General features: G+C 43.1%; 1 protein-coding gene across 2 annotated transcripts; it reads left to right on the forward strand.

The window, feature by feature from the left end:
* Window positions 1-2065: 2065 nt before the first annotated feature.
* NYX (nyctalopin) lies at window positions 2066-6996 on the forward strand. 2 transcript variants are annotated; one of them, XM_062515181.1, is made up of 2 exons: window positions 2066-2087; window positions 5592-6996. In XM_062515181.1, the coding sequence occupies exons 1-2, from the start codon at window positions 2066-2068 to the stop codon at window positions 6989-6991; spliced, it is 1422 nt and encodes a 473-aa protein (XP_062371165.1). In that variant the 3' UTR covers window positions 6992-6996. The 2 variants fall into 2 exon arrangements, with proteins under 2 accessions (XP_062371165.1, XP_062371166.1); XM_062515182.1 differs by lacking the exon at window positions 2066-2087 and adding an exon at window positions 5109-5113.
* The last annotated feature ends 15288 nt before the right edge of the window (window positions 6997-22284 follow it).

The raw sequence follows: 22284 nt of genomic DNA on the forward strand, positions 1-22284 counted from the left end.
TTACACCTGGGGAGAGACATGATTCCTGGTACCCCTGATAAGGCTCTTGCAGATACTGGAGAAGAAAGAAGTGGGAACAGCCCTACTTCCTCCTCCTCCCCTCTCAGTTTCCTCATGGCTGAAAGCTCAGTATTCTGCTTTCTGTGGACAGGTAGGTTGTGGCTTCCTGGTGTTCCCATAGGAACCAGGCTTTCCAGGACAAACATCAACTGGGCCAGCCCTGGTGAGGACTCAGCTGGTGCTGGTTCTGTTGCCACAAGGTCTCCAGCAGCTTCAGCTCTGTGGTGGAGGCTGCAGCATGCCCATCTGTGGCTTTGCATATCTCTTTCCTCCTCTGCAAAACAGCGTGGTGCAAAGCACTGAAGTGCAGAGCTGGAGGGTTTATTACAGCAGGTGGTGGGGAAAGGCTTAAAATCTAAAATTCAGCTAAAATCTGTGCTCTATGGGTCACCCCCTACTCTCCAGCCTCAGCAGCACAGGCTTCCAGCACAGGCTCCTTACACACTGTTGGGACAGACAAATTTCCTGTGGTGCCAGTCAAACACCTTAAGACTGAGGGAAAGCCAAGCCAAAAGAAACCTGATGTAGCTGGGTGCTTTAATTTGCAGGAAGAGCTGTGCAGCAGCAGGCTGGTTCCCAGCTGAATCTTTCTTGCTGTATCAAGCATAAATTCATCAGGTATTCAATTTCCTGGGAAAAAAAAATAAAGCAGAATAATTCACTTGGAAATAAAGAGTGGAGCTCTTTTTCCCCCTGACATGGTGAATGCAATTACCTAAGGCATGGGAGGCTGAGATAACTCACTTATTCAGCCCCCACTCTCCAAAGAAACCATCATCATTCTGTCAGAAAAGGCTTTAAACTCCAATTCACATCCTGAATGCTAAAACATCACCACATACAGAAGCTGTCCTTATGATTTCCATGCACCAGCTGCTGCATCACAAGGAAAATACACACATACACAGGCCAGAATTTATTATTGTCAAGGCCATATACATAGTGCAAGCTCCTTGTGTTTGCTGACCCTTTTCTTGGTGCTGTCGGTGTCTCCTTGTCCTTCAGGAGCAGTTCCCAGTGAAGCAAAGCACACTGGCACCCTGTTAGTCCTGTGTGAGCTACGCTGGGACTGGGAAAATGTGCATGGGGGTTGAGAGTCTCAGGCTGTGTCTGTTTGGAGAGCTCAGTGCAGGCAAGCCATAAGCCTGTGATTGCCCCCAAATTTAATTCCATTTATGCAGCACTCTCCCACTTCTGCCATTACATAATGGTGAGCGGAGTAATGACTTTCAGCAATGCTTTTTGAGTGGCAGCAGTCCAATCCTGGACTGTATTTTTTTTTTTAATGGTGGGGGGAGAGCAGGTTGGCAGAGGGGAGAAAGCATCCGTTTGGTTCGTCTGCAATCCCTGTTTCGCTCTGGGAGCTTTAGAGGACAGACACATTCTTCCATCTCTGCTAATCCTCCCCTGATACAGAGGATTTTCCTGCCATTAAATGATAGCTTGCGAGAAAAAAATGCCAACTTTTCAGAGACTGATTCGTATGGCTAAGGGCAGCCTCATGAGCAGGAGGGAGGACACAGCCACTGCCTGGCCAGGTAAACAACGCATCCGGATGATTTCTGTTGGGAATTCTGGTTTCCAGTATTTGATACTGAGCTGGTTAAACTCCTCTGTACCAGAACCTATTTCCTGGGGATAGAGTCAGTCTCTTACTGTTGGTGATCCTTTCCCACCTCAGATGACAGGAATCTGCCTTTGGCACAGCTTGTGGGAAGGATGCGGATGAGCTCCTGAGAAGCAGTGGCACAAAGCTGCAGGATTCCCTGAGAAGGTCAGTGGTGGAAGAAATACTCACCAGGAAGGTGCTGGAAACTTCTTCAGTTTGAAAGTGTGTGAGAGAAGAGCGTTTTCCTTCATCTTCCTTTCTAAAGGTAGATCTTTTCGTGGAAAAATGATGCAGGGAAATGTCAGAGGATAAAACCCATCTCTGTTCTTGCTGTGCTTTTAGATCCCTCAAGTTTGCTTGCCAGACCTGAAATGCCACTAGAGAATAATCAAGGTAATGTTTGCCATCATTCTAAATGGTGAGTATAATCTTATTCTCCATTATCCAGTAGTGGATTAGACAGATCATTTGGAAATGTGGTGGTTAAATATTCAATTATTGCAATCATTGTCTCATTACCCTTCTGAAGACTCTGCAACCTTTGTTTTTTGTTTCTTTTCCTTTGGTCTCTCCCTCTTTCTTCCAAATACTGAGTTACTATAATATTTAAAAGACCAAAAGATACAATCCATGGGAGTAATTTTTTTTAATCTTTAATATCACAAATACTTTTGACCCCACTGCTCTATTTTTTGCTGAAACACGCATCTCATTTGATGTTCCACTGAGTCGCTGGAAGCTTCCAGCTGCTGCCCTGTCTGTGAATGCTCTTTTTTAGGGAAGGGGAAGGAGTAAGGTGGGAAAGATGGGAATGTTTCAGACTACTTTGATCAGAAGAGATCTCTCCAACAGGGAAGATCTGATCTCTTTTGCCCTGAGCAACAGCTCTCCCAAGGGTAGGGTTCAGGTGGAGGATTTTTTCCAACTTCCTTTCCAGGAGAAAGAGGGAAAATTGCCCACAAAGGCTGCATTGCTGATGGGTTTCTCTGAGCTCCTATTGCTGGAGGCATATTTGCTCATTGGATAGTCCTCATGGTCTTGCCTTCCATGTTCTGCACAAAGATGCACTTGTAAATAGAGGTCTTAAAGAAGAGGTCTTAGAAGTCTGTTAGGAAATGCCACTAGCAGAAGACCCAGGTTTGGTACTTGTGTGTAAGGAAAACAGGCTGGATATGGCTTGGGGGCAGACATTTCCTTTACTGAGTGTTTAGAGAAGGAACAGGGGGGAAGGAAGGGGATCTGGTTATCAGCAGGCTGATTCCTACACTGCCCACCATGTGCACAGTGGTGAGTGGAGGTCTGCTCTGAAGGCTGGGATGTGACTGAACCTGGGGCAGCTGGAGATAAACACGAAACTTTCTCAGGAGTGCTTCACCTATAGGACAACCCATGCACAAATATCCCTCTGGATGTCACCCTGAACCCACACAAGGCTCCCTACCAGCCGCCACGCTTGCATCCGTCATTTTCCAGAAAACCACCTCCAATCAGACATTTGGGAACAGGCAAATCCTTAATCTGTCTGGCCCTCAGTTTATGTAACTGCCTAACAAGAACAACATATGCCCCTGTTGGCACGCAGAGGGTGGACTGGTGCAGAGAGGAGCAAATGAGGCAGCCCCTGGGCAGGCTGCACAAAGAAAGAGCAATCTGAGACCAGCATATTGTTCCTCTTCTTGTCCTTAGACTCCAGCTGTTGTCACGGGGACTGAAGGGGATTTTCCTTTTCCCGTGGTTGTTAGATAAGGGCATGGGAAAAAAGGATGAGCAAACAAAATGACAACCAGTATAAAATCCTTTCTACCTCCCAGAGTCCTTCACTATCATTTATCCTGGAAGTGATGTTGTTTTGCTAATTCTCCAGTCACAATAATGTGCCCAGGCATGATGAGACCTGAATTTTGATGAAGAGGCCACAGCTCATCCTTTTGTGAGGCTCTGTCTGTGTCTCTAAATACCCTTCCTACATGCAATAACCAGAATGGTTTGAACACAGCCAGGCTCCAGGACAGCTCTGGGGTTGATGCCCTTCAGGGGGACTTTGCCAGCAACTGGTTTTGCAAGTCTCTTTTACACAGGCAGTGTAAACCCCTAAATACTGTCCCATGCATGTTGTCTTTAGAAAGGATGGAGGAAAGGCAGAGAAATTGTAGCCCAAACTGTCATTTGTCCGGTACATTAAAGCCTTAAGAACTGCAAAAATAAAACTTGATGCTTGCTGAAGCTGATGCTTCTGGACATATCACCTCACAAGGCTGTCTTATTAAAAATGACCATGGGAATACAGCTGTACTGAGCAATCACTGTGCTGCAAACCACAGGGAGAGGGAGCTACCCCCTCTGGACACTCAGCAGGAGTATGGAGGAAACCTCCTGATCCCAGAAGTGCAGTAATAGAGGTGGCTGTTGGTAAAGCTGTTGGTATCTCATGTTTTGCTGAAAAAAAAAAGAAGAAAACGATTATGTTTGTACAGGAGCTAATAAACTGCAACAGAAAACCAGTCAGCAGCAATAGCACCATTTCGTGCTTGTGACTACATGGAGATCACTGGTGCTGCTGCTCATTTTGTTGAGGAGAGGGTAACATGTGTCTGGGAGAGCAGTTATAAAAACTGCCTTCAGTTCTTCCTCTCTTGTGAGTTTATTTTCATGGAATCAGAGAAAGGGTTTTGCTGGAAGGGACCTAAAATATCATCTCATTCCAAGTCCCCTGCCATGAGCAGGGACACCTTCCACCAGACCAGGCTTGTCAGAGCTTCATCCAGCCTGGCCTTGAACACTGACAGCATTGGGGTATCCACAGCTCCTCTGGGTACCCTGTGCCAGTGCCTCATTACCCCCACAACATAGAAATTATTCCATATATCTAATCTAAATTCCCTCTTTTTCAGAGGAGAAAAGCATTTGGCATTAAAAAAAACAAACAACTTTTCAGATTTTTTTTGACTGGTTGTTTTTTCCCCACAAAAAAAAAAAAAGAAGCCTGTCTATGGAGGCTGATGTCTTCCAGTCCTTTTGTTCCTTTTTGTTCTTCTCTCATTTCTCCCAAGAGCCTTCTTCTCTTGCTTGTAGTTCACTCACCCATGTGGGACTAACCTGGGAGGAAACAACAGCCTTGCACCTCCCATGTCAGGCTGATAAAAGATGAAGTGGCTGCCCCCATCAAACATAAGGCACAATGGTGACTGTCTCAAGAATTGGCAAGACAGCAAAATCTGTGCTGGGGATGCAGAGTTTCTCATCTATGATGAAGCCAGCAGTTGAACAATATCTCTTAGTTTGTTTTTACTCATGCTGTCGTACCAGTACACAGTGGAAATGTGTTTTCAAACACTGCATTGCATCTTCTTGAGAGCTGAGAGTGCCCCGTCCAGTGCTGCACAAGCTCATGGCTCTGGTGGAGAAACGTTAGGCTGAAAGAATAAAAGAAAGAAGAAGTAAAAAGTATGAATTTGACACACTTTGGGCAATTAACTGATCTCCTCTTCCCACTGCCAGAGTCAGCATTCACTTGTCCTCCTCTTCTCCACACCCAGGAATGCTGTAACCCACCCACAGCTGCTGGCCTTCAATGCATTTCTGCCTGCTCCCCAGCCAAACCGTGTTCCCATCGGGCAGCAGAGAGAGCCCAAAAGAGACACTTGAGAAATATTGAATTCTAGATGGGATGAGCCCCATCTGGAGGGGAGCAATTAATCAGAGATTATATTCTAGTGACATATATTCTCAGCAGGTTTAGAAACCCTAGAAGATTTTTAGGAATTTTACACAAGAGCTCCTCACTCAGCACTGGTGTACAGGTGGCAATTAGCTTGGCTAGAGGAGAGGAAAAGACAGTGAAATTTCTTTTGACTGCTGCGACTAATTAATTTGCTAATGATGCATTATTTTCTCTCCTGCCCCGCCTCTGTGGGGATGGCAGTGATCCTTTGGGTCCCACAGGTGCAGGGGGTGTGGGCCTGCGTACGCTCCTGCCCTCCCAGCTGCGTGTGCACCCCGGAGAGGAGCTGCTCTGTGCTCTGTGACCGGGCCGGGCTGGGGCAGATCCCCAGCCAGTTCCCCTGCGAGGCCTCTTCCATCAACCTGGATAAAAACAGCATCAAGTTCCTGTCTGAGAGGGCCTTCGGGACGCTGCCTTCCCTCAGGTCCCTGTCGCTCAACCACAACAACATCTCCTTCATCACGCCGGGGGCGTTCAAGGGGCTGCCCAGCCTGACGGAGCTGAAGATGGCCCACAACGAGTACATTCGCTATCTCCACACGCGCACCTTCACCGCGCTCCGGCGCCTCGTCAGGCTGGACCTGGCCGACTGCAACCTCTTCAACATCCCAGACAGGATCTTCATCGAGCTGCCTGCTCTGCAGGAGCTGTTCTGCTTCCAGAACAACTTCCGAAGGATCCCAGGCGCCATCAGGGGCATGGAGAACTTGACCCATGTGTACCTGGAGAGAAACAGGATCGAAGCGGTGGCTTATAACTCCCTGCAGGGCCTGACCAAGCTGAAATACCTGAATCTGCAGGACAACAAGATAAATGTCATCCACGAGCGAGCTTTTCAGGGCTGTCAGAGGATGGAGTACCTGTACCTCAATGACAACTTGATCAGCGAGCTTCCAGAAAACTCCTTTGATGGCCTGAGGCGCCTGAAGATGCTCAACCTGGGGGGGAATTTTCTCAGGAACATTTCCAACACCTGGTTCCGGGACTTGGGGGAGCTGGAGTTCCTCTACCTGGACCGCAACCGGATCAGCTACATCGAGGAAGGAGCTTTTGAGAACCTCACCAGCCTGGTGGCTCTGCACTTGAACAGCAACAACCTGACGACGCTGCCCTTCTCCGTGTTCGAGCCCGTGTACTTCCTGGGGCGCCTGTACCTCTTCCGCAACCCCTGGGAGTGCGACTGCCGCCTCGAGTGGCTCAAGGAGTGGATGGAGAACTACAGACTCGTCAGGGATATTCCGTGTGCCTCCCCCTCCTCCGTGGCTGGGATCGACCTGACGGACGTGCTCTTTGAGAGATCTCCCGAAGGTTACTGTCTCGACCCGGTGGAGCTGAATGTCACGTCCGAGGGGCCGACCCAGAGCCAGGAGCCTTGGTCTACCACAGAGAGCAAGTTCAACAGCCTTATCTCCAAACTCTTGCTCCAGATGGGCCTTCCTGAGGAGGTGGCAAACGCCACTGAAGTGTACAGTAACAGCACGCGGCCGGACGGACAGACCGAAGGGGTTTCTTCCGGCATGGGGGAAGGCAGAACCGAGGCTGACTCCTCTTCCTTGTACTTCCCAGCACTTTTTACAGTGGCTGTTCTGCTGTGCAAATAGTCCAAGGGCTGGATGGAGCAGGGGTTCTGCTTAAGCATTTAGATCCTGCACCTACTTAGTCATCAGGGAAAAGTTTTATTGTGGGCCTCTGATACATAACGGGCTCCAAACTCTTCCAGGTTGGGCTTGTTGGATCTGGCTCCAGATTCCCTTGGGAACTGGTGAGACCTGGGTCCCGCTTTGGATGGCAAACCGTCCCTGTGGGTGTCCCAGAGTCTCCTGGATACTCACAGGGAGATGAGTAGCACTGATTGAATTTTGCCTAGAGGTGTGTGCTGTTCCCTGCTGGGAATGGAGGGAAGAGGGGTCTGTCTGTGGGGTGTTTGTTCCATCAGGCCAACTTGTAAAAGCAAGGTGTTCCATGGTGATTCAGCTTCATGAGGGCAAGATGAGGCTGAAAAACCAGACCCCTCTTCATGTCCTGACAGACACCCACACCCATGGCAGGCACTGCTGAACAACAGGAAACTCTTCCTGATTTCCCCCAGCGAATGCAGGAGGGAGCAGGGCAGTCCTGGGCAGCATCCAGGGATGCTGGAATGTGGGAATGCTGGATGCAGCACTAGACCTCATGAAAAGGAAGAAAGCACCTGGGGACAGCACCTGCCCCAGGCAGGTCTGGGATGGGCACAGTATTTTGGTGGTGACCACAGGCAGGATTTTGATCCTTTGCCCCCTCTGTTATCTGGTGCTGGTGCGGGAGAACCAGATGGACCCACTTTTGTCCAAACATTCTTCTCTGAGACAAAGCTACTTAAACTCAGCCTACTTATTCCCATAATTTCAATGTGTTTAATTTTTCAGTGAATATATTAATTCAAGGAATACTTTTTTATTATTATTTGTAGATTGTTTCATGGCATGGCAGCAGGGCCAGAGTACGGTGGTGACAAATGCAACCAGGTCCTATGTAGTGTGTCATATTATGCCATACTGATAATTTTCTTTTATATGGCATCTTAAGTGTTTTATCTTTGAAATCTTCAATGAAAGCTGCTAATAGGACCAGAATGATGTTTTATGTATCAAAGCATATTAATAAAGTAATTTGATATTTTAATCACAAAAATAAACTGGTTAAACCTAAGGTTTTTTTTTTAGATCCTTGAACAACTCTGGTGACTTTTTTTTCGTAAGCTACTCAAATGGGTGCACATGAGTGTCCTTTCATGGCCTAAAGCAAATGGCAAGCTATTTATTGCAACATAAGTACTTTCACTTAAAACCTGACTGTACTTATGTTTGTGTTAAGCAGCAACACTTGAAAATAAAAGTGACTATACAGAAATACACTTCTGTCAAAGAAGATCTCCTGCTTTCTAATTAATGCCAGAGATTTCCAGAGGAAAGCTGAGTAAAGGGAAAACCAAGCCTTCCCTGCTGCAATGGTTTCTCAGTTATCTGTAGCTTGACCACAGTTTCCTCAGGGAATCAAAATGCCAGATGGTTTGATAAATGCCTATTTGACCTGTTGCATGAACTAAATTCAATGAGTTTGGATTTCCAGGCTATTTATGAATCCATTAATCTTCTTAAGTACTAAATTCATCTGTGTGTTATAAGAAGCTGTTTTTCAAACCTAGTCCAGCCTAGTGCTGTAGAGGCATATTAGGTTAAGGATGCCTTTACAGGAGTACTATTTCATCCTGTCAGGGGAGGTTTATCAATAGGCTTGGCACAGATGGTAGGACACAAATGGTTGTATTTCACTTCCTATAAGTACGGGTGCCTCATGAGTGAATTGTTTTTATAACCCACATATTCATTTTCTGTGCCGGGACACATTAAAGCTGAAGATTGCCTTCCTGTGCAATTGTTGAGTGGCTTTCAAGTCAATTAGTGCTTCAAAGATGCTCCTGCCTTATCTGTAAGATGCAGATCTGAATGTGAAGAGTCTCAAAACGGTTTTAGCAGAGATTGTGCTGTCAGGTGATGGACAAGAGGGCTGTACTTTGGGCTGTACTTTGTACTCAGCTGTGTGACAAGAGGGACACTGACCTTGGGCGTTGATGGTTTAAGTGTCTCTTGTGGTTAAATTCCTGCCTGGCTCAGAAAGCTTTCCCTGTGCTGCTCCAACACAGCTGTGGCTGCCTGGAAAGCATGTGGCTGACATCGTTCTGTTTGTAACAGCCCTTCAGCTTCCCGACAGGGACAGGGACAGGGACACGGACAGGAACAGACTCCCCTGCCCTGAAATCCTGCTCTTCCCTCTGAGCTGAGAGATCAGCAGAGTGTGTCCCCAGTGGCACAGAGCAGCTGGCACATGGGCACTCTGAGTGGGCTGGGGAAGGTCTGTGAGCCTGTGACGGCTGTCGCTTTGCTCCTCTACTCTCTGTTGCTTGTTCCTTGAGAAGACACCAGAACTGCCTGCTTTATTCCTTCAGGATTCTTGTTTCTAAACTCTTAACAAATGGCTCGTTTCTCTGATTACATGGGCAGGTGAAAACTCATAATTACGGGGTTTTTTAATAAATAGTTTGCTTTTATTCTTCATTTTCTTAGACCAGACTCTTGCTGCAAAACTGTGCTTCAGCTGGTAAGCCTGAAGCAGTTGTTGTTTATAAGTCCATGGCTTAGAGTCCCTTCACAAATCAGTGCTGTTTTCAAAATCTGTCTCTGGACTGGGACACCTCCAAAGATGCCAAATCTTTGTCTGTTTGGAATAAATGCAAATATTGTTCAGCAAAGTGGTGCTCCCAGCCCTGCCCTCAGCATGAGGTGCTGAGATTTTGTTTGAAGCAGTGGGAAGGGATGGTCGTGAGCTGCCTAGAGTTAGGATAAACCTTCTGACTGAAGTTTATTTGGAGAGCTGGAGTTCCCAGACCAAAGCACCTGAGATCCTGGGAGAGGGCAATTTGTTTTAATGTGTGGTACCTGGTGATACTGCACTGCTCTTCACTGGTGCAACTGGTTTTCATGCTTTACAAGAATTAATGTTGGAGCAGAGGGGAGAAGTTGTCAGTGTAGTGGAAAGAAACTATTTAATTTTGGATATAACCTCTGAGTCTCAGAATTCTGTTGCTATGTTGCACCCCCAGGATCATACTCAGTGTTTAACATGAACACCTTTATGTCCCCTCTATTTTCTTTAAATTTGCAGCTATTGCCAGTAAACCTCTGCAAAATGAAGCTACTGGCTGTTTTGCTTCTCTTGTGGATTATCATATTTTTCTTCTTTGGAAAGAAATATGAAGTGCAGGACATGAGGAACCACTGTTCTTTGCTAGAGAGGCAGCAGCTGCTGTCTGAGACTGACAGCTGCTGGCCAGCCAAGACTCAGGAACTTCATGGCCAGTTTTCAAGGATATTGTATTTTATCTAATTCTTGTCTTCACAACATCTGGCTGATAGCTTTTAAAAGAAATCAAGTTTTAATTTGTTGGGTTTTCCTTTGATATTTTTTTTGTGGTCACAAACTCAAGGGGAATCAAATCAACTGGGTTAAATTCCAGAAAACTGGTGTGCCTGCCCTGGAGGGTATTAAGCCTTGCAAGACGATAGCCTGTCATGGTCACTCCTACTCCAATGTGAGCTTCAGAAGACAGGGCTAGTTTGGGTGAGAAATCAGTGCTTGTAAATGCCTGCTTTTGCAGAGCCAAGGCATGGGATTGTTGCAGAAACACTGAAAGTACTGGTCCTTCCTCTTCTCCCACCCAAATCTGATAGAGATAGGTGGAGTCTGAAGGATCTGCTGCAATAATCTTCAAAGCAGTTTTAAAAGGACTTTAAAGAAAATGCTAAGCATGGAATAAAGACCAGAAATTATAATTAAAAATAGAGGTATCACAAGTATTACTTCAAAGTTAATACTTAAAACATCAACCTAAATATGTGCAAGATCAGCACCAAAGTTCCATTTCTCATGGGGAAAGGCTGGTATTTTAAACTTCAATATAAAAGTAAATACATAAAATAGGTATTTCTGGACAGAGAATTTTCTATGCCTCTCACCCAAAGCCTGATTTTGTTGACCCTGTGGTTAGTTGAACCAGACTGATCTTGTACTCTGTGGTTAGTTTTAGCCTTGAATGGGAGAAGTTAATTTCTTTTGCAGTTCTTCTCAATTTTGACCTTCACCACATCCTTTGATTTTTGTTGTACTTCCTTCTTCATCTGTCTTTTAAAGGACTGTTTGAGAGTTAATTCTTAACTTGCACATCATAAATCGTATATTCTCAATGAAAAATACCAAGGCACTTCAAAAATACCTAAAACCACCATTAATTTTTCTGTACACGCCTGATGGTTTATTCTTCATGCATATCCAGTGTATTTGCTCCTTGAATTAACAGCTAATTTCCCTTTGTGCTTGCTCAGAGGGTTTTGACCTGTGTCAGGAGCTTTTTGACGTGGCTGGAGGCTTGCAATGAGGCTTAAGGCATCCTTGTTCTGCTTCCCCTTGTATTCCACACCCTCCTTTCCACTCTTCTTCTCACCTGCTTGCTTCTGCTCCAAGCCAGAACTTGCCTGTGCCCTCCCTTTGCTGCTCCAGCAGGGCCAGCTGTGATCAAAACTGGATCGCTGCAATGGCCCAGTTAAAGCTAACACTCAAACTTTCCCTCTTAAAATTTTTGATGTTTAGGTTCCCTATTATTTCCCCTAATACTTTGTTAGTCACGTTGGGCCATAAGTAGGTTAAACTGAGGATAATTGGAATAAAATGGTATTATTATAACTGAAAGCTAAATGGGAAAGATGGTGTTCAATTGCTGCTCAATTTGCTTAAGCTGAGGGCTTGGAGGCACAAGGATATTGGGAAGAGGTCTAGAGAGTTCTTGGGCTTTGTGGGTGCAGATCAGGGGACAAGCAAGGAAGCACCAAGTCCCCAAGGAGATGAGGATGTGCAGGACTCACAACAAACTGTGCCACGCAGGCAGGTGTAAAAATATATCTAAAAATACACGTGTTTCTTCTTGTGGGCTTTTGATGATGAGAACAAGGCTGAATGCACAGTGCCAGGGTGGGCAAATGTGATAAATCAGTAACAAAGGACAACCAGCTGTGCACACGGAAATTGGGATGGAAATGGCAGAACCAATTCCTCACAGTGCTGAGTGATTATGTCTCAATGTGCTGTGACAATAAGAAATACATCAGGCTCTAAGTGGACAGGCACTTTCTGATGCATGTGTCTGGTACAGAGTCAGAGGGCAAAGCACAGAAATAAATGATAAACATGCAATCAGAAAAAGCTGGTTGCAAATATCTGTGCTGAAACTGATGATTGATTATTTCAGTAGTCAAAAAGTAGCAGTGAATTTGCAGATGCAGAATGTTTTTTAGGCCAGCAAAGCTTAAAGGAGGTGTTGATGAATTCCAAATTACTTGCAAGTCAGGTAATTTGGAGTAACAGGGTTGATTAAATCAATGCTAGCATATGTAGGGTAATACATATAGGAAGACACAACCTGAACTGTTCACAGGCACATCTGAGTCTTTTAGGGAAAGGAAGACCTTGGAATTGCTGTGTAGAGCCAGTAGATCAAGTGGCATAAACAGAAAAAATATACTGTAAGTAACAGGGGCTGGAATAGGAAAACCAGCATATAATGTCATTGGGTATTATGCCTTTACCAGTACATCCTGACCTGGAAAATGTGCAGATTATGTCTTGCCATACCAGAAACCATATCAGTGATGAAGCTGGTGCCAGAAATAAATGAGTCATGGAACTAAGATTTCTCATTAACCAGGAATGAAAAGATGGTTTTGTTTAGGGGGATCTGGATGGTGTTAAGCCCTGTGGGAGCTACGAAGACCCCTTTGTCTCCATTGACAGCATCTGTGAGCAAGCCAGATACTCAGCCCTGCACAGATCATGGGCAATGTGGGACACAAGTTACCATAAATTCTAGGGATGGGTGAGACATCTCTGCTCTGTGCCACAGGGCACAATGACCTTCACCTGAGGATCCCCTGAGGATGTGAAGTTGATTTTGATTCACAGAGCTTTTCTATTTTCTTAAGAGTAGGGCTGGGTGTCTGTGTTCTTCCTCAGACCTTGTCTGTTTGTGGTGGCTCCTCCAGTGGTGCTGCCAACCTTCATAACCAAGTCTCAGCTGTGGACCTGTGACATGGAGGGCCAGCTCAGGACACCCCTTGGCCTAAGGTTAACAGAGCACAGGAGGCATTTATGCCAATACCAACCAGTAAAAACCACCATGTTTCCTTCAAGGATATGGAATCTACCTTTTTGAGAGGAAAATGTTTTCATTAAATTGCTAGAACAGGACAAATCACTGAATCATAGAATGATTTGGATTGGAAGGGATCTTAGACATCACCTAGTTCCTGCCATGGGCAGGGACACCTTCCACCAGGTCAGGTTCCTCAAAGTCCCAACCAATCTGGCCCTGAACACTTCCAGGGATGGGGCATTCACAACTTCCTTGGGCAACCTGTGCCAGTGCCTCACCACCCTCACAGTAAAGAATTCCTTCCTTAAACCTAATGGAAACCTTCCCTTTTTTTTTTGCTTAAAGCCATTCCCCCTTGTCCTAACACCAGGTACTCTAGTAAAAAGTCCCTCTCCATCTTTCTTGTAGGTCCCCTTTATGTACTGGAAGGCTACAGTGAGGTCTCCCCTTAAAAAAATTTAAAAAAATAGAAAAAATGTTTGTCAGAAAGAATTTGGAAAAGAAATGACAAACCAGACAGGAGGCAGATACAGGTCAGAAGAAAAGGGAGAGTTGCAACTGGTGGCACCCTGGAGAACATGGTTTAGCAAAACAATGCCCCAAACCTGTGAACTGGAAATAAACCACAAATTGCAAAGATCAACAGCTACAAAGGGACCTACATCCTCCCCACAGACTGCAAGGTCCTGGATTTTAAGGTCTGTGGGCAGCTTCCTTGGCTCAGTGAAGCATTCCGGGTGAGCATTTACACTCCCATCTTCCAGCCCTGGGAATTTCTCATCTCTCAGTCTTTGGCCACTGGAGTCACAGGATCACAGAATATTTGGAGTTGGAAGGGACCACAGTGGAAGATCTTACACGGGATGCTGCCTGTGCAGCTCAGTATTAAAGGTCTTAGCAAGTGCTCCTGCAAACCTGCTTGTCTTTGGGGCAGTGGATGCCACACCTGCATCTGCACCTCTCACTGAAATCCCGATTTGAATACCAAAGTTATTGTGATGGAGTAAAACCTCTGATAAAATCCCAAATTACGTCACATGGACAGAGGGTGGGGTCTGTTCAGCCTCACCATGGGAATTGTTGACACCTGCATGCTCTGGGAGCACCTTGCAGCCTAACCTTGGCTTGGCTCCCTAAAACCCCTGGAGTCAGGTCCTGATTACATCCTGAGCAGATCACAGGTGACAATGCAGGAGGGGAAGTGCAGGAGGAGGTGAAGGGTCTTACCTAGTCCTGCACAGCTCTCAGGCTACAGATCTGATCATCACAGATCTGATGCTCTGTGTCTGAGCTTTTGCCTGTTTGTGTTCTGAATAGACAACTTACCTTTCTACCTGTTCATTCGATCCTACTGTTTAATTTCTATTGACAGGTACCTCAAAAATCCAAATTGGGTGGGGTATGAACTCTTGAAGTGAGCATGTGGATTACTCAAGTGAAGTTCAGGAATTTTCAAGTGACAAGAGATAAAAAGCCTGACAGCAGCAGTATCAGTACCTTCCCTCATGCCTTAGTACTACACACAGCCAGGACTGAGTTTGTGAGATCCCTGCAGGGAGGATTTCATCACTTTGTGGATCCCAAAAGGTTCTTTTTAGTGTGAGACTCAGCATGTGAACCCCAGACAGCCCCAGAGGCTACAGAACAACCCAGCTGCAGCACAGCTGGGACAACAGGCAGGAATGGGGAAGTAGATAGTGACACCCCACTGATGTCTCACTCTTTAGCTGTTTCAATGATCAAACCAGATAAATATGTTAAAAACATATTAGTAAAAGTACATGTTAAGACTGAAAGTCAAAGATTCTCAAATGATTATGAGTGCCCTCAGAGGGTTAATATCACAGATGACAGCCAAAGGGATAACATTGAGCCCACAAGACAGTTTAAGCATTTTATTTTCTACCTGAAATCTTGCTAATTTAAAATCACAAATTGTAACAAGATGATATTGGCAGAGTGGAACCCTCAACAGCAGGCACTGAAATCCCTTGGAGACTGCTCTGGGCAGGGGGTAGCTGCTCAAACCAACAAGGTATTCTCCTGGAAGCAGGATCTCTCTCCTCTTCCTTTCCTAACCCTTGGGAAATGCCCTAAAACCTTTACTGAAATGCCTATCTTGGTAAGTGGAGAACCAGAATACTTTACTTTAGAAGAGTCGTCATGATCAGTAAGCTGTACATTTCAGAGACAATTCTTTTTTATCCATTACAAAGTTTACTTGTCTGCATTTTTTTCCTAACAATAAATGAAAGAAAAAAAAAAGTTTTGAAAGTTCTCATAATAAACAGAAAACAATGAGATTTTTCTTCTTTCACCTACAGGGTAACTTCATAAATCTTTACTGATTTATTATCTAATAATCCTTACTGGGTTGTGGTTTTGACACAGATTTGTTACTTTTGTTACATCCATCCTAGTAAACAAAAATGGCTGTAAGGCAGAGTAAGGAGATGTTTAGACATTGAAATTGTTGCATGTAGTGAAAAATGACTGAGTTTTAAAAAGTTAATTTCTGCATAAGCCTGGGGTGGATTCTCCAGCATTCAGTAGCATGTGCCCCAACATTGTTGTAACCTGTAATATTTACTGCTTATTAATAAAATACTCAATACAACAATTCATCCGTCTCTCACTCCACAGTTATGCTAGTTAAGACATGAGTGCTCCTGTAATTTCACCTCCTTGCTCTGAACTAATTTCAGGAAACTCTTGGTTGTACAGATGCAAAGCAGAAAACTGTTGAAGTGATCTGAAAAATCATTTAGTGGATTAGCCCCCTTCCACAAATGACTTTTTTCATCCTTGACAAAAAGCAGCAGTTTTTACTTACTTTTAAATGAACTTTAATTCCAATTAAAATATTTCCAATTGATAATTCTGGTTTTGATTACAGAGTCATTTAGGTTGGAAATTAGCTCTTAGTGTCATCTAGTGCAACCCCCTTGGTTCAAGCCATGGTAGCTGCAGCAGGCTTTTCAGGACTGCATGCACGTGTCTTCAGGACTTTTCTCTCAACAGTGTTTTTTTTAAGGAATTTAGGAAAACCACCTAAAGGTTTCATGTACATGCTGCAGACCCTCGATTTTTCCAGGTAAGAATTTCCCTAAACATGCTCATAACAGGTTGCCTCATCTCCCAGTGAAACCTGTGGCATGTTTAGGTTGGTAGCTCTGAATTGCTCTAATGTGTAGCTGCAACTTATCAAGAGAACACCAGGAGCTATTGTCATATCAGGTTCTAAAATCTGACCTACCTGCAAGCAGTGTTAGTTAAAATTGCTTGGCACCTGTTCAGAATGTTCAGTTTTTTCACCGTAAGATTAGGTATCTCTTGAAAACTACAAATGTAATGGAAGTCTACTGAAACACGAGAGTAAATGAGGCATGTGTGAAGCTGCATGAAAAGATGTGCATGTGTAACATATGTTTTACCATTGCTTTGCTGCCTCACTTTTAACCACAGTTAATATGCCTATTAATGCTAGGAACAAACTATTTTTCTCTATGGGAAAAGGAACTGGCTAATACAGGGCATTCTTCCTCCAAATACTTCTATATAATTCAGTATCCTATCCTTTTTTTAAAGAGGTTTGTCATAGCAAGTAAAACAAAGACAGTGACGTTAGGATATTAAAAATAAAAGAGCAGGTCATAACATACACAACTTTTGAAAAAACCAGCAACATACATGGCTTGGCCAGATCAAAAGAGAGCAGCCAGCAGTAAAGCTGTTGTTAATGCAGTTTTTAAAAGGAGGTCAAGCTGCACTAAGGTTCAGGCTGGATATCAGGAGCAATTTCTTCACTGAAGGGATGGTTAAGCATCGGGATGGTTGCCCAGGGAAGTGGTAGAGTCACCATCTCTGGAGGTGTTCAAGAAACAACTGGACCTGGCACTTAGAACAATGGTTTATTTGATATATTGATGTCCAAATTTGCACTCAATGTACTTATGGGTATTTTCTAACTTCAATGATTCAATGATTCCATGTAATTTACAAAATTTCTGATCTCTAATAGTTCACTTGCATCAAAGATGCTTTGTTGTACTCTGAGAACTTCCCAGTTTCTTTCTTTTACTACCCGCAGCTATTTGTGTTTTATTAGGTTGATTTCATTAATGTTTACTGAAAATAGCTCTTTATGTTCTCTTCCATTTGCCCGATCTTAATTTCTAAGCCAAGTTTAATATGAAGACTTTAAATCTTGTCTCTTGCTTAGGGCCTCAAGTCCATCATGCTTTGGAGAGAATAATGTGTTATGTGTGCTTTTTTCACAGTCCTTCACTTCTTGGAGCAATTCTGAATGACCAGTGACATATGAGAGTAGTTCCTGTTTACATTTACTTCTGTCAAAGCAAAAGAAAACTTCTTCCTTTTTCCCCCCTTCTTGTAGACCTTTATTGCTGAGCTTTACTGTGTTTGTGGATTGGTTTTGGATTTCTTATTTTTTACTGCAGTTAGTTTTGGTATAAGAAATATAGTGCTGTATAGTTTTTAAAATTTTGGGGTGAAATTTTAATACCTGCTGGACAAGTCTCTATTTAACTTACAGTAGCATAATGACATAATCTAAATATGAATAATTAAATATAAACAAATATGAAGACAAGTTCCATTATCATTGACTGGAATCTACCATTCCAGTAACTGGATTTCCTCTGCTACAGTTGTTACTAGAATAATACTGAAGTGCTTTTTGACAATATTTTTTTTTTCATATTTATGTGGTTTTGTTGGTACAAAGATTCACATGAACTGAAGATGGCTGAGTAATAGTTTTGATTTTTTCAGATTTTTTAAATAGGATAATTCATTTAGAAGATATCTTTTAGAGATCTCAGATTTGAAGTAGGGTCAGCTCTGACATCAGGCCTGACTGCTCAGGACTTTATCCAAGTGAGTCTTTTAAAACCTCCAGGGACAAATCTTGCACAAATTCTCTAGGAAAATGACTCCATTACAAGTTCATTACAAATGAACTCTTGCCTTCTGCTGTGGGTCTCAAAATACTCTTTTATTGTTCAGAATGACTTAATGCATGAATTAAAAACTAAGTCTGGTGACCCAATATCCTAAGAAAATCTGAAAAAGGAACAAAAAAGGCAGAATCAGCTAGTTGATAACAGGCTTAGCTATCTGCAGTAAAACAACTAAAATTAATTAATTAATTAATTAAATTAACAATTTCCTTTAAAAAGGCTATATAATGAAACCAAAACAGATAATCTAATATTCAACTAGTTCAACTTTCTGCATAATTTATTTCCATATATATGCTTTTCTTTAATCTAAGTTGTTTTCTTTTCCTTAAGGCAATTTCCTGCTTCTGTTAAAGGCTAGTGGAGACTAAGCTCCAAATATGAATGGATACCTGACAGACCCATCCATTTTTAATTTTGTTTACATAGAAGGTTGCTTCAATTCATTGCAATAACTTCAAAACATGTTATATGAAATGAAAGGTTTTAAAATAAATTTCAACCCCAAATTCTCTATTAGTGGATAGAGCAAGACCTTTAAAACAAAGCGTGTGATTGGGAAGAATTCTAAGAAGTGTAGCTAACACTGTCAATAAAACTTCTCCTATCAGAAATCGGTACAACTGATACTGGAATGCATCACTGAAACAAAGAATTACACAAATTATTGAGCAAGAAGCTTAGGTTTTCATTAGCTGGATTGTGGCTTTCTGAAAGAGGGCAATAATACTTATAATACTTTGCTCCTTAGGAAAAACTAAACAAAAAACCCTACCTAAAACAACCACAAAATCAAACCAACTTTTTGTATGGTTTAAATTCATATTGCTCTTCAATACTGAGTGATCATTGGATGAAGGCACCCCTTAATGTGACCCTTGGGGGTCTGGGATCAGCCTTCACATCCCTGTGGGAACAGCTACAGAGATCACAAGACCTTTTTGCCTCCCCACATCCTACTGAAGAGTGAACACAAGGTGCTCTTTTCTTCCTGGTGCCTCATCATGTCCTCTGCTGCTACAAAGAGGAAAAACAACATTCTGTGTTTCGTGGTGCCTGCAGCCCCCAACATCCATTCAGAACCAAGTACCTTCTGAAAACCATACTGGATGGTTGTTGTTATCAGAAGGAGGTTTGTGATCAAGAGAGGAAATCGTATTTAAATAGTGAATAAAAAGATCAAATTCTTTATTTCTGTTCCATTCCTTTCCAGGAAGTTCCACTTCGGTTTTCAGAGTGCCGCCTTCTCAGCTCAGCGCTCTTTGTGTCCTCCTTTCTCTTCTGCCTTTCTTTGCCTGCTCTGTTTCTTTCCTGGTGTCCATCTGTACCCGTGGCAGCTCCAGCCAAAGAGCCTCACCACATCATTTTCCCAGTCCATGTGCTAAAACAGGCCTTGATTAGGTTACAAAGGCTGGTCTTGAAATGTCATTGTAAGATCTTGCTGTGCTTGGGTTTCAGCCCTTTCAGAGCTCTGCCTTAGAGGGAAGGGACATCTTTTCCTTGCTGGAACTGGAATTCCAGACCATTGCAGTGTGTGCCATGGATCACAGAAGGTTTCCTTGGCTTTGCTTTTGCATGAACCTTTAGAGACCTTTTTAATGAAGTATACCAAATAATACTGAGGGATGAACCACATTTTCTGACCGGTAGGAAAATGCACTTTAAAATCAAGTTTTTGATCTTGCTTCCCCACGCAGTTACACAAAGATGGATCCAAGTATGAGGCAATTCTGTTATTTTGCATCTATTTACATTTTGAGAAGAATGCTGAGGGCTCCATCTGGATGGCCAACAATGGAGAAGCAGAGACTCACATTCCAGTTTTGAGATGGGCTACACTTAAAAATAAGCAAATTCTACCCTTCCTCATGGGTGCTTCCACTATACAGACATTAAACAAGCTATGGCTGCTGCTAAGGGAAAATTTGCTGGTATTACTTTGCTAATAATCAACACGAATTCCTTCAAGCATACAGCTACTAGTTCAGCTATCTTCCACAACACAAATGCAGGCTCAAGCTCTATTTTAATAAGAACACAGAGATGTGGCCAGATTTAATATTCTTGATTGTTCCATGGCAGTTGCTAAGAGACTGAGCAGGATACATGGAAACGCATAAACACGCCCCCTCCCACTATTTGTGCTTAGAAAGGTTAAGATTACATGAGAAACCATCAACTTTTTGCCCAAAAATCTTAACTGAGATATGTATTTCTGAGGTAAGAATTAATTATTTATTCACGTACAGGTCTGGGAAAGAGGCTTAACTCTGAGGCTGAATTGAAAGGAGTCAAGAAGCTTTTTGTCATTGCTTTAGTCCAGCTTTCAGAGGATTAGAGCAGGAGACTGTTAAAAATCATTTAAGGGGAAGAAAGTAAAAATTAGTATAGGTGCACTTACTGTATTAACAAGCACCAAGCACCCTCCCCCCCCCCCCCCCCCAATACTGTAAACATTTAAATGTGGGAAATGGCTTTGTCTTTTTTGTGTAGCATTAGTGAAAATAGTGTCCTCTACCCTAAGCTTGTGCAGTTGTCCCCATGGTGTGGACGCAAGGCAGAATTATTCAGAAGTTACTTCTATTCTCTTGGTCAATGATGTATTTCCTGTTGTGCAAATATTTTGCTTCATATATGACTATTTGACATAATCTGTAGCAGTTTCTTTGGTAAGAGTTATGACAATCTCTGAGCTCATTAAAAGTAGAGAAGAAAGTAGTCTGAGAGCCAGGCTTATTAAGGAAATTAATATGCTTTACATAAAAAAAACCCACCATTTTATGGTGCCTGCTTTAGCTTATCCTCGGTCAATTTAGCTTATACAAACAGGTAACTTTTTACTATAGTCAGGAAATATATATATTTTTCTGTAGTTTTCAAAAATCCTTTTCTACCAGGTATTTTAAAGCCTGAAATTGAGTTCTAACAGCTTTCATTAAAGTTGTTGAAGACTATTTGCATCTAGGATTAAAATGCAGATTTGCAAAGCACCCCTGGAAGCTCTGGCAGCATTTCCAAGTATTTCTTTAAGTAACAGCACTCTGAAATAATTTCCTTATAGAAATAAATAAAAAATGGAACAAATACAAGTTTATGCATGAGCTTTTCCTAGTGGCTCTAGTGCCCAGTTTTTGGACTATACACACCAGCCCAGTGTTACTCAAGTTGCAACACCTCATCTTCTATGTTGTCTTTTCAAAATCAACCAAGTAGCCTTCCTTGTGAAGTTTCTGAGGTAGGTATTGATGTTTTCTTTTAGAGGTGAGTGGCACAGCATTGTTCTTGACCAAACCATGTAAAAAGAAAACCACTGCTAAAACACATGGAAGAATTAGGTTTTAGTGATGAGATTAAGAATGTCCATCTGGCAGTGGCCATGAGTCTAAACTAGGCTACCATTTCCATGCAATAATCTTACCACTCTGAGACAGTGAGTAACCTAGTGTACTTTTATTAGGTAAATGGAAGCAGAGGTTAATGAACATTTATTGGACCAACTTAACACCGTGAAACCACAGGCATCAGTCAGACTGAGAGGCAGCATACTGATAAGATCAAGTTTTCTTTACAAATCTATGAGCCCCTGTACAAAAATAAAGTATAAAAGGGGCAAACAGAAACATTTGTTTCTTCCCAATCCCAGGGCTGCTTCTGAGGTCACATTCAGCATAAATTTAGAGAAGTCCATGAGGTGCTCTAAATTATGCAGTGATATTTACAGTACCAGGAGGACCTTTCTCCACTTGGAGATTGAAAAAAAATAAAAAAACTGTAACATCAACTCTGCACCTGCACGAGCCTTCCCTTTGCAGGTGAAGCTTCCAGCTCACTTTCTGCAGCCTTTTGCCCTCTATGTACCACACAAACAACGAGACACTTCAGAAGGGTTTGAGCAGGGTGGGAGGATTGGACAGACTGAAAAGTCCAGGGCTTGCTCTGTCTGGGACTGTGCTGAAATCTGCTCATGGAGCTCACTGTGTGCTGTGGATCTGCTCAACTTAAAGCCTAGGTGGGATTTCCAGTTTAATCTTTTGCTACCGAAGTTTCCTATAAGGAAAACAGACTGTGGTAAAGACGAGGCAAGACAGGATGCTAACTGTGTGCTTTAGTTTTTGTCTCTTGATAAAAAGTTATACAGCAAGAATAAAAGAAACAAAGCTCTCCAGGTCAGTCT

The sequence above is a fragment of the Cinclus cinclus genome, chromosome 2, assembly GCF_963662255.1.
Source record: "Cinclus cinclus chromosome 2, bCinCin1.1, whole genome shotgun sequence".
Lineage (NCBI taxonomy): Eukaryota > Metazoa > Chordata > Aves > Passeriformes > Cinclidae > Cinclus > Cinclus cinclus.

What these genes read in the sequence shown, in the direction of transcription:
- NYX (XM_062515181.1), top strand. Translation starts at nt 2,066, where the DNA reads ATGTTTGCCATCATTCTAAATG. An exon ending in GTTTGCCATCATTCTAAATG is followed by an intron (nt 2,088 to 5,591) that starts GTGAGTATAATC and finishes TGGGGATGGCAG; the next exon opens with TGATCCTTTGGGTCCCACAG.